Source organism: Epargyreus clarus, unplaced genomic scaffold (assembly GCF_041222505.1).
Source record: "Epargyreus clarus isolate Ecla_fem2 unplaced genomic scaffold, WU_Ecla_fem_2.2 ptg000011l, whole genome shotgun sequence".
Taxonomy (NCBI): domain Eukaryota; kingdom Metazoa; phylum Arthropoda; class Insecta; order Lepidoptera; family Hesperiidae; genus Epargyreus; species Epargyreus clarus.
In genome coordinates this window covers 1,073,487-1,087,023 of record NW_027332219.1, presented here as the reverse complement: position 1 = coordinate 1,087,023, position 13,537 = coordinate 1,073,487, and the positions used below count along the sequence as shown (strand labels likewise).

General features: G+C 37.0%; 1 protein-coding gene across 1 annotated transcript in view; it reads right to left on the bottom strand.

The window, feature by feature from the left end:
* RhoGEF2 (Rho guanine nucleotide exchange factor 2) overlaps positions 1 to 13,537 on the bottom strand; it is a 244,303-nt gene that overhangs the window by 192,964 nt on the left and 37,802 nt on the right. The window contains exons 2-4 of the mRNA XM_073077703.1: positions 3,603 to 3,705; positions 1,646 to 1,770; positions 1,472 to 1,490 (exon numbers count right to left, since the gene is read on the bottom strand). Coding sequence (XP_072933804.1) covers positions 1,472 to 1,490; positions 1,646 to 1,770; positions 3,603 to 3,702 — 244 coding nt within the window. The 5' untranslated portion in view covers positions 3,703 to 3,705. The remainder of the gene's footprint in view (positions 1 to 1,471; positions 1,491 to 1,645; positions 1,771 to 3,602; positions 3,706 to 13,537) is intronic.

Below are 13,537 nucleotides of genomic sequence, written 5' to 3'. Positions count from 1 at the left end.
TTCAGTGTTCCAGTATGCGTGTGTGCGTAAGTGAATTTTTTGCAAATTGAAAGATATAAGAAAATGATGGGTAGGTATGTACCGTACCTCATCATATCTTATTATGCCTGAAGAATATAAAATTTGAAATGACGTAACCTTTTCTGCAAATTTGCGAAATTTTACTCTATGGTGTCAATTCTAAATGTCGGGTTTGTAAAAAATCATTTTCATCACCCCCAACCGCCCCAAAAACTATAAACATCAACAATCTATTATTTCTTCTATCGTGCGGATTTTTATTAACACAAGTATAATAAATGTACCCACGCCACACTCTCGCTTACTACATACCTACAATCTACCTACATACATCAGGAAGTTACCCAAGCGTATGGGTAAATAAACAAAACTAATGGTCCTTTGTCTTAGCAGGATTAGCACATAAAACCATTCGATAATTCGATAAAATCTTATGAATGCTACATAAAATTTTACCTAGGTTTTGCATAACACATGACGTTGAATAGTGAGAGGCATTTTAGTTTGTTTTTCGTTGAGAAATGCATTACAAAGTGATACTTTGCAATCGCCACGTCTACGTTCGAACGCGACCTTATGTTATTACGTAAGATATCTAATTATTTGTGAGGTAATAGTATGTGTATGGATTATGTTAGACCATTGTTGTCGTATCATCAGCTGAAAGTTCAATCATAACATAACACTACTGAAATTTAAAGTCTGTTCGATTCGCTTTCTTGTCTGTTGTATTTTATACTAGTTTTTGCCCGCGGCTTCGCCCGCGTTTGAAAGAAAAGAAAATAATATAACATACTAACATACATAAAATTGAAAATTCGTACCTTCAACTTTGCTAAAGATCATCACTTGATCAAATGCATAGTTACGATTACGAGTACGATTCAATCTTTACTAATATCGAATAAAATAATCGATGTTTTGGGTCCAAAAGGTCGATTCTCCGATTAATCGATCTTAGATCGCCATCTCTAGTTCCCATGGGATTGCCGGGATAAAAACTATCCTATGTCCTTTCTCGGGTCTCAGACTATCTTTGTACAAATTTTCATTAGAATCGGTTCAGTGGTTTGAGCGTGAAGAAGAGACAACCAGACAGAGTTACTTTCGGATTCATAATATTAGTAAGGAATATAGTAAGGATGTATCTTTACATTGCTGTGGAGGGTAATGTTTATCGATAATGTTTTCGCGTATGTCTTTACTTGTTGCACGGCTTGACAGATTATATCATATGAGGTGTCGTTGGACTAGCCTAAATTATGAAAGTGTCAGGCTATATTTTTCAGCAGTAGTTTTTTGTTTCTACAATAATTGTCTATTGTTGTTTTTTTATTAAATACGCCAAAAAGTATACCTATCTTCCTACTTGCGCACATACTAGACATATACTTCGATTTTGTTTTTTTTTTTTCCAAAGTCGGTAGTGGCCATCCAAGTGTTCACTCACCTCGTATCATGTGCACGACCTGCTGATGCGTATGATTGTGTACGGGCACCGCGTCCACCCTCAGGATCTTGTCGCCGGAGCGGCGCCGTGCTCCCTGACTGACTGCAATACACTGGTTCCACTCTCACACAGACACCTACCAAGCGTTCACTCACCTCGAATCATGTGCACAACCTGCTGGTGAGCGTAATTGTGTACGGGAACCGCGTCCACCCTCAGGATCCTGTCGCCGGAGCGGAGTCCCGCGCGCCACGCCGCCCCGTGCTCCTTGACTGATTGCACGTACACTGGGTTGTCGCCTGGGGATCAAATAAATTAATTATTAATTACCATACGTTTTTTTAAATACAAGTGTAGCAGACGAGCATGCAGTTCTGTGCGGCAGTAGCCACTTCGTGGTAAGTGGCTACTGCCGCACATGAACATCTGTAATCAACCCCAGAAAAGATTCCCACGCGAGGAATCAGGGACGCTGCTAACCGCTAGCCGCTGAGAACTAAACTGGAATACCTCAGAAAAGTATGTCTCCCTTACCACGCCCTTAAAAACCAGAACACTGCAGTGCCCATTATTCTTGCTATAAGGCAAAATAGCCTTGGCTTTGGTATCGTAGTAAACGTAAAATTTGTAAAAAACAAAAGGTACCAAAAATGTATTGTTTTTACCCGACTGCCAAGGAAGGGTTATTACTGTAAGAATTATTATTTAATGCTAATGGGTCACTGTTACCCATAGATACCTGTAACACATACCAATTTAGTATGTGTTACATAATAGAATATGATACACGAGAACCGATGAGTAAGTAACTTTATCTCACACTTATTAATAGAATCAAAATTTTGAGGCCTGCTGAATCAAACTTGGATCTCCTATTTAGAAGGTTTAAGTTCATATTACATCTAAAGTATGGGACATGAGTCGTTTTAACTACAAAATTGCTAAAGTATAACATAGGAGCAGTCGCGTAGCGTTCGTTCGAACCTCCGGGCGAAAGGTCTCAAAAGGTCGTTAAAAACGAGAGGTCACTGAAATTTGTCGGTGAAAAAACAACACCCTATTTATAAAAGTGTCACCGGGGGTGCAAATTGAGCTTAAAAAATCTTCTTATAGCTGGACAACCCCTGTGTGTATAATCTAAATATACCGCCTTTACACTACACCTCTGTTAAGGGTACTGTAAAATTTTAGACAAACTGTACTTACCTCCGGAGGCATTATCAGAATGCACACGAGAACGGTCCAAATAGGACAAGTACTTCTTCATGAAGTAGCTTCTATCACTTCGACTATCTTACCCGCAGTTACCTGCACTACTGGGGGATAATATTAAAACTAGTGTAAGGGATGATTTGCGTGCGCTGCTTTGTGACGAAAATAACCAAGAGGGTGGTGATTATTCATGCGAATATGCGCATATAGTCCATCCACAAGCAAATGAGGTAAACACAATTAATATTCATCGGAACTATGTCGTGAATCGTATTGTTGACCTTATCGACGCCTACAGCGTTATAATACATTTTATTTATTGATTGTATTAAGTTTTGCATATAAATGCTAATACTAATGCTGTCGTTTTAGGTATCGAGGACCGAAAATCTAAGTCAGGTTTACTGCGTACTTTGCATGTTTTATTGCTGCGCAGGGTTTTTCGATACTTATCTCTGAGAGTTAATAAGCTTGCATGTAAAAATATGCTTTATTATTTTCTCTAACGAACACTATCTAAGTGTTTTAAGTCCCATCGTATTAGGAACAGTAGCTGCTAGAATAAGCGCATACTACAAACACAGGACATCTTAAATTTCATCGCACTTAGCCATCACAAAAGATGTCTACAAATTTAATTTCCCAGAAGTAAATATAGGAATAATTTTCATTCAATCTCAAAATCATTCAATTTCAAATCAGTTTAGTAGTTTCTACGACAGGCTTGGACAAACAAATACCAAACCCCAGGTTGATAATAAAACTATTTCGGATAAGGATGTACTTTGCAATCTGGCCAAGTGTCGTATTTGACGATCAAATTTAAATGAGTTCTCATTTGTCACAAGAATCAACCCACAACCAACCCAACCACAACAACCTCAACTATAATGAAGAAAGCTCCAGTCCAACCACATACCTGACACCTTCATGCCGTAGCCATGCTCGTCTCGCACCACGGTGACGGTGAGCAGGTCGCCCTCGCACGGCGAGCCCGCTCCCACCGCCCCGCCTAGCATCACCTGGAAACATACAAACAATTATTAGTTACCTTATACATAGACTCACTTTCTTGGGTAACTAATGTTAAAAACTAAAAACGCTAAAACCACGCTAAAATCGCACAAGGAAAATCGTTAATCCTGATTCCTGACGATCCTGATGAGGATAATGGGATAAAATTATTAAAATCGTGTATTGTCATCGGTTCTTGATAATTTTTCAAAAAATTTAAATTTATCGTACCGTTCAAAGTGTGTTAATATCGAGTTCAAAGATTCCGTTACATACATACATAGATAGATAGATACAACTCAAGCTAATAAAAGCGTTGTAATAAGGACGTAAAGTAAAGATACAATTAATAATTTATATCCTCAAATAATACTTTCTAAAACGGTGGTGGACTGCGTGTTAGGTGTTTATTATGTTTATATTTACGACAGACGTAGGGTAGGATTTACAGGCGAGCACAGGTGTGTTGTTACCTCTGACAACTACAACCTACGCCGAAACCATCCTAAACCGTCGGTAGATAGTAGATAACAAAAATACATCCGTGTGAAAAATAATACTCAGTGTAAATTTCTTTGGTATTTTAAAATAAACCTGAAATTGTGGATACTACAGAATACAACTATGTTGCTACCGCCAGCTTGCAAACCGACGCCATTCAACACAACTATGGCAAAAATAGTAGATGCCTAGCATAAAAGTGTAAAAAAAAATTGAATACCAGTTTCGTCTGAAGCTGGAGTATCAAAGCAGCGATCAACCTCACACCATCGTATGTTCAATGTACCCAATTTTTGCCTTTTTTAGGTATCTAAATGTGTTAGTTTCTCCCAATAGAAACAATTTCTTCCTAATACAAATTTCCAAATTTTATACAGTGGTAGGCAAGAATTGATTAGGATTTCCTGATTAAGTCCATTGTTAATGATCGACTTCAACCAATTTTGGCATACCGCACATCGAAATCTGATAATTTAGCTACAAATTTTGAACTACTTGCGTAAAACGACCAAATTGCTGATAGAAGATAGTTGGCTGATTTATAAATAAATAATTCCCTACATTCTCCAGCAATATCCACGATGACAGTGACACCGGCTGATTAATGAAGTTATGCTTGGCAGACGCGGGGCCGCACTCCCGGCCTTTGACTAACGGATATTTTTCGCAATCAAGTACAATAATAACTTTACGTTAAAAATGCTTTAGAAATAAATATAATAAAAGATAGTATTAGAGAGTCTGATAATAAATTTATAGGTGATAGAATTTTGTCCATAAAAGCAACCTTTGCTGCCTTTCAACAATCATATGTTTTGGTTAGAAGGGCAGTAATAAAAAACAAGGCAGATTTACTACAATATTTTTTTAGGTTTTTAATACTATAGCATCTTTCTATGATTCTATATAATAAACAAAACAAACTTAAAACACAAATTTAAATATATCTTTTACTTTTGAAATGATTGGTCGGATCAAAATAAACAAAACCTTTAATTAATGTATCAGTAATTAATTACTCTTCCATATTACTCAACAAGACTTAGCGCGTTATATTTCCTAATCCCCATATAATTTATAGTCATGGATAAACTAAGCGATGAGACTCCTAATGCACTTTCTAGTATTACATCAATCAAATCGATACTATGTAAAGCCACGAGAAACTAAATATTTTTGGTCAAATGGCAGCCTTATGGCAGCTTTTTCGCATGTAACCCGTAGGTTCAAAAATTGCAGTAGCTCAACCTTGCTGGGTATGATTTTCTCTCCACAAATGGGAAAGACATGAAGCGAACTTCACCATATTGCTTCAATGCAAATAGATAGAACGACGGAAAGGTTAAGGACCTTCTTGTCTTCAACCAGTCCATCATCAATATGCCTTTCCACTAGATGTGCGAGGTAGCTAATATATAGCACAATATCAAATCCACCCACAGGATTGCTAGATTTTAATTTATTAACAATCAAAGAATCCTACTGTATCCTATCTTAAATCCTTTACACACACCCACAGCTGAACCACCTCGCACATCTCTGTTAGAAAGGCATTAAACGATCGTATCCAAATAACGTAAATTTATTAGCAGTCTATTTAGTAGCTCGGTAGCTCTCGTCTATGTTTGGAGACGATGACAGTGACACCAGGCGGCAGATTAATGAAGTCACGCTTGGCAGAGATCGCGTGAACGAAATAGACGTGCTCACATTTTATTAACGCACCATCGGATCTCACGCTCGCCTGAAACTCCACAACCGCCTGTATTTTGGGAATCTATAGGCACTGTCTGGTGCCCGGTGTATGCAATTTTTGAAGCACACTTTTATAATAGAATATATTCGTAGTGACATCCAGTAAATCATTGCATAAAGAGTAGCATATCTTGAGTCAATCTCACCATGTAGTTAGGTGTCCCGAGACTTCGTCTACACGGCGTTTACAAAAAAAAATGACCTATGTCAATCCTTAAGGTATAAATCATCACCTTATTAAAATTTCATCAAAATCGGTTCAGTGGTTTAACCGTGAAAGTGCTACAAAAAGGAATAACTCTTGCATTTTTGTGTCCTACGAGACGCTAATTATGAAAGCCTTATTCAAAATTTGAATTAAGCTGACTTATAATATAATATGACTTCATACGATAATATATTAAAAGTCAAAAATAAATGAAGCGTATCACCACCTACGCGATTTGTGTAATGCGTTTCTTCTATTAAAGTTTATTTTATTAAAGTGCCAAACCAGCGAACAGTCCACTAGTCCGATCTCAGTCAACCGCTGGACATCTGCAAACAACCCCAGACAAGCTTAGAAGTCTTAGAACAATCATAAACATCATAAAGGATGGCATCGTCATCATATGACATCCTTCACACCGGAACACAGGACCGCTTCACCACCGTTCCAAGTCAGAAATAGATGTGGTATCTTTTTAATTGCATAATTAACCCAGTCACATTCAAAACCCAACTTACAATACCATGTCCGATGAGTCAGTATCAATTAAAAAACTGTATACAATAACGAGTGTCGCTTTCGGCCGTTTCCTGTTCATCAAACAGTTAATTTGCTACGCCATCCTTGTAACCGTAGATAGTTAATTAAAACCAAACGCTACAACCATAAAGATGTTACCCATCAGAGTAGATAGTCGTTTAAAAACGGTTACGTTGCCAATATAAATATGGTCTTCATATCGTTATGGAAATCTGTTTTATTTATATCGATATGAGAAGCACAATTAATCAACTATTATTGCTAGGCCATCGTTGTAACCGTAGATAGTTAATTAAAATCAAACGCTACAACCATAAAGATGTTACGTTACCCATCAGAGTAGATAGTCGTTTAACAACGGTTACATTGCAAATATATGGTCTTTATATCGATATGGAAAACTGTTTATTCATATACCGTCACCGACGTCGAGTCGATATCGGATTTTAGTTGCAAACTATCGTATTCTCGCCCATTTCCACACATACGAAATTATATTAGTTTCGTCTCTTTCTAACCTCAGCAAAGGTTGAACTGTTTAATCATATACCGATATCAGAAGCACCTATGTCATCGACGTCGAGTCGATATCCGGTTTTAGTGCCAAGCCTTCGCAAACTCACTTATATCGGCACATACGAAATTACATTAGTTTCGTCTCTTTCTCACCCTAGCAAATGTTCAAGTCGAAAAGAGACAGCGAATATAAAATTGAAAACAGTTCTTATTTCGTACGTCAATTCGTTCATTTATTGTCTACGTTTAGGCTATATTTAGTATATCGATATGGTAATATATTAATGAAAACTGTTTGTATCCACAATACGATATCGGAACCGTAACCACACCAGAGACAATACGTTTTTTTCTCTTGTCTATGAATCGCGTAGTTTTTATTGTGTGTTCACTAGACATTTACGACGGGGAACATCGTCTCGCTTTAATGAGGTATTGTTAGATTAGTTCTCGTTAAAGTGATAGCTATCTTAACACGTGATATTTTTAAACTAAATGTAATGGTAATCGATCGGGCTGTTAAATCGTGATGAGACAGATCATTAAGGTTTTATTATTTTATTTTTATCAAATTAATATTAGTTGATCGGGTGATCAGCCACTGACTCCTGTTAACTAACTTCTTGAACTGATAACGGTCGAAGCTGTCTCGGGATGATTTTACACACACTTTACCATTACAGTAATGCATTATCTCATCTCAATTAAGCAAAAATATTTAGTTTATTGCGCATTCAAAATTTTCAAAAGATTTTTTTCTTATATTATTAATTACCATTAATTACCGAACTGGAACTAATTACTCAGGCAAATAAGTAAACAGGAGAGAAATATCCAAAAAACATTTCACTTGAACGTTTTGCAAATATTTTGATTGGCTGATACAATTAACTGTACACGTTAAAGCGAAAATAACATTATTTTTGTGGTTGTAACTAGCATACATTTCAGAAGCATACACCCTCTTGTCAGTTTCCTATTACAAAACTCTACATAGAACCGAGGTCCACAATCCAAGGCAGATCCGTGTATATAATACCCACTAACCCAGAATTGGTAAATAATTACGCATCGTGAATCGTGATATAATTTCCATGCATGCGACACTTTACCGAATTACCATGCACACGTGACGTGCATGGCGTGACGGAGAGAATGACGTGTGACAAAACAAATAAAACAATTCCTTGTATTGTCCAATAATATATGCGCATATTTTACATAGTTACTAAAGCATGGCATTGGAAATATTGTAAATGATTAACTTTTTTATTATAATATCGAAGTAGCAGTCGAGCATTCCATCTGATGGTAAGTGGCTACTGCCGCCCATGGACATCCGTAATGAACCCCAGATAGTATTAGATATTCCTACCTGAGGTCGGTCACAGATACGCCCCTCAGGACTAAGCTGGAACACCTCGTATAAGTATGCCGCCCTTACCACATCCTTCAAACCAGAACACAGCAGCGCTTAACACTGCTGTTATGAGATAGAAATTGGTGCGGCGGTGGTACGGCCGGAGTCGAACAACAAAGGGTTCTACCGCCTTCGGATATTATCGCTATGGAAAGTTTAAATAATTAACGATTAGCCGCAGATTTAAACGTATTAAAATTGTAAATTAATCATTAATTTCTGGCAATCAATTAAACTGCTCTATGAAGTTAAGCAACATCAGGCGAAGTTAAAGTTTGACGGGTGATCGCTTATAGCTACATTTCAGCCCGCTTCTGCGTATTGGAAGACATTTTTCGCCTTAGATTTCAGTTAGCAATTAGCAGCATTTTTGCTTTGTCGGAGATGTATAGTAATCCCGAAGCGCTATGACATGGGCGTCTTCAAAAAGGTGCAAAAACAGCTCTCATCCTAAATCGGCGATGCATTGGCGACTCCTCTGGTTTTGTATATGTCCATAGGCGGCGTTAACTACTTTCTATCAGGTAGCAAGTCTGCTTATTCGTTAGGTTAATCAATAAAAAAATCTGACACGTGTTGACCATCAAACGGTACCTTTGTCATTTCACTCACATTGGAGCAGTGTGGTGTAGTATATTCCAGAACTCCCCCAGTTACAGATTCCCTGCAGCAAAAAACCGTGTAGGTCCAAATCGAATAGAAAAAACCGTAGGTGATATTCAGGATCAAAGTGAATAATAAACTCCCACCATACAATAGAAGACAAACAAGCAGAAATAAACTGCGATAGGCCCCAAAACAGTAGTACATTAACTAGAAAATATAGTCTCCGTAGGATTACACAGACGGCTCATATTTCTACTGCGTAAAGTAAATAGAGATCGGACGAGACTCTACGTCACGCAGTTTTCGTGCGAATGACGTACGCGCGCGATGTTGCCCGCGCCTACGTAAATAGGGATGGCAGTGTAATTTACTATACTTACTACATTTTGGTTTAGTATTCGTCGCCGTCGTAAGTCTATAAATGTGCCCACTGCTAGGCATGGATCTCCTCTAAACGTACGAGGGATTTAAGCCATAGTTCATCACGATAGTTAAATATGGATCTGTAGACTTCACACATCTTTGAAAGTTCTTTTTAAAACTGTCAAATGTATACTATGTTTATTTACGTTTTTCTTTTCTGTTTATTAATGTTCAGCAAGTGAACATTAATTTCTAATACGCACATAACTTTGAAAAGTCAGATGAGCGTGGCTGGATTAGAACCTTGGACTGTTGAGAAGGCGATTGTCTAACCACTAGAATTTTGATGCTTAAGTTATCATCAACCCCGTACTGTCCTAATCAAAACCCGTATATAAACATGTCCGTGCTCCTAAATTTGGGCACGGGGATCCTTTCCTTTCATGATAATGATAGCTTTTAACTTACAAAGAAAAGAGAAACCAAGTTTTTCAATTCCCACCCAAATTAAAAATCAAATAATTTGACAAGTTTGACAACCCTACCCACAAGCGATGTTTGTGTTTGAAGATAAGTTGATGTTTGTAGCGGGTGCAATCCGTATGACGGATATTACATTTTTATCTGTGACCAACTCTGAGGATGTAAGAGTTAATGTAACCTTTTATGAATCACCCAGTTCTATTTTTATATAGGGCTTTTAACGGACGTTTTGATGCGTAACCAAAGTTTTATAACTCCTTGGAGTGCGGTAGAAAGATGGTTTATATAAAAGTATAAAGATAAGAGTAAGCGAGTTAAAATCTTGCATTACTTATTTTTATAAACACAGATTCGAACTGTTTAGGGCACAAAACAAGAATGATCATCATCATCATCAACCCATTACTGTCCCACTGCTGGGCACGGGTCTCCTCTCAGAATGAGAAGGATTAGGCCATAGTCCACCGCGCTGGCCAAGTGCGTATTGGTAGACTTCACATACCTTTAAGATTTTTTTATAAATCTCTCAGGTATGCAGGTTTCCTCACGATGTTTTCCTTCACCGTTTAAGCAAGTGATAATTAATTTCTAATACGCACATAAATTTGAAAATCAGAGGTGCGTGCCTGGGATTTGAACCTCGGACCCCTCGATCGAGAGGCCGCGTTTCTTAACCACTAGGCTATCACTGCTTCAACAAACTGCAAACAACACTGCAAAACAAGAATGAGCACTTTTCAAAATAAAATGAGTCCTAAAGACATTTTAAAACTAATTAAATTTTAGCTAAACATTCTTAGTTATTACGGAATTACAGTAGTGTAATACAAACTGATGTTAACGCGTGGTGGAGAGCGAGTAGCGCTTTTTAAACCATACATTACTTATTTTATAAGTCATGATAAACACAGATTGGAACTGTTTATGGGACAAATAAAATCATCAAATAAAATCAGTCGTAAATAAATATTTAAGAATTAATTAAACTTTAACTAAACATTAATATTTATTAAAGGACACTACTATACAAACGAATATTAACGCACCTATTTAAATTGAGAAGTAACATTGACTACGTTTACCTCAAATATATTTTGTAAACATTAGAATCACTAAATCAACCACTGAATTTTAAATCCAACGGCACATCTACCGTAAACAAATTAAACGCAAGCATTAACCCTTCGCTCGCCGCACGATAACCGCGACCCCCTGGCCCACTTCACCGAGCATCTGATATCTGAGTGCCACTCCGCTACGGCAATTACAACTACTCGCAGACTACACGACGCCAATCTCGCAACATTTTAAACAAACATGGCTTCTACTTCAAAATAAAGTCAACAGCACACACGTAAACATATTACGCAACACTAAGCCATTGAGATTGCTCATACAAAACACCCTTTGCACCATCCCCTTCCCCTTAATACAAGTGTCATCGAATTAAATTAAATGCTCTGAAAATGTGGGGGACGCAATATAAACAGCTCGACGTGCGTCGGTAAAACGCAATTACGCCAAAAATATAATTAGGGTTCTGTAGGGTTTCATATATAAAATATTATGACAGAAGCAAGTAAAAAAGAACGCAGAAATTTCACGTATTCTTTATTGACAATTGTGATGAGATGTCATCGACCAGTACCTCTACGTTTTTCTACGACTTGGCGGTGGAGGATCGTCAATACTGCTAGTTGGCTCCTATTGGCTGGCACGCTGACAGCTGACGTCACATCCATTATAATATATTATGGTAAATCAAAGTTTACTTATCGCTTAATTCTCTGATCAAAATAATATCTGTAGATGTGCAAATATAAGCGTAAACAAATTAAACGCAAGCATTAACCCTTCGCTCGCCGCACGATAACCGCGACCCCCTGGCCCACTGCACCGAGCATCTGATATCTGAGTGCCACTCCGCTACGGCAATTACAACTACTCGCAGACGACGCGTCGCCAATGCAAAGTTTCGAACAAACATGTTTTCCACTTCAAAAAGCCAAAGCGATTCTTTAAGCGTTTTGACTAGACTAGGCATAGTACTACTAGTAATGTACCATATCGTAAGTAAAAACCGTTTTCATTCATGTTTCATATGATATCGATACACTGGATATAGCTAACCGTTATAACATAAATAGCGAATCGACGAATGCTATTGCACTACGTCTCTTTTCAATTTTCAATATTTCTCGAGATGAGAATAAGATAAAGCGAATGCAATAAATCGACCCTCCTACGTATAATATCGTACCCCCAAGAGTACCTTTTCGTTTTTATTGCATAAATTGCCTTGTTTAAATGTGTTTTATCGACACAATAACGTTCTAAAGCGTATAACATAAAACATATATACCAAATTTCATAGAGATACTTGTAGAAATGCAGATTTTATTTGTATTTTAGCATATTCGAAACTTTGAAACGCTCTCCTGTAAAGTTGTCATTTTGCAATTACGATATCATACGTAGGAGGAGTCGATATATGCCTATGCCACAGAACGAGCGCGTTTTTAGACTATTTACAACTGAAATTGCAGCTCACCTTTTTATCGATAAAACAAGTTTTTCATATCATCCAAGTTTTTCATATCATCAAATATAGCAGTTTTGTAACAGTTAAAAAAACTGAAAACGACCACCTCTACTATCAAGAACATCGTACAAAACACCCTTTTTGTGACCCTCCCTCTCAGCACAAGTATCATAGAAATAAACGACGTGACTTTAGAAATAAACGACGTGACGTTTAGAAATCTCTGAGGGCGTGCTGTAAACAGCTGGCCGTCGAGTGTAAACAAATTACTAGGCGGGGTTCCGTTTGCGTTTATAAAAAGTGCTTTGTAATTAAGTTTCTTATTTACGTAGCTAAAAACAAATGTGTATTTTAGTGTTGTGTAGTTAACGGCATTGCTGCTGTGGTACCACTACTTATGTCCCACAGGTCGGCACGAATCTAGCTGGAATATATTTAATCAGCCTATAGTCTGATTCATAATTAGGTGTCCAAAATGTAAATAAAGAAATGTCACTGTCAAAATTAACAAGGAACTAAAACTTTAACAAACTCAACAAAAAACGAAAATTTAACAAATATACACAATTTAAAAAACGCGTTATGTAAACGAGAAAACATTAAAATTCGATCACAATCACGAAAATTAATAATATCAGTTACGAAACTTAAAAATGACAGCACCATAAATGTCTTGGATTCCGATTGTGTTACCATGATCACATTTTAATTTTCTACCATAAACTTTGTTTTTAATATTATTACTGTATGGAACGAAATTGAGGTTATATAAATATTAGAAAATGTGAATTAATCTTAATTTATTTAGATTATTATTTTATTATTGTTGTATTACTTTAATATCGACAAAAATAAAAACTACTATTTCTAACGTATTTTCTTGATAGGTCAACACCTTTGTTTACA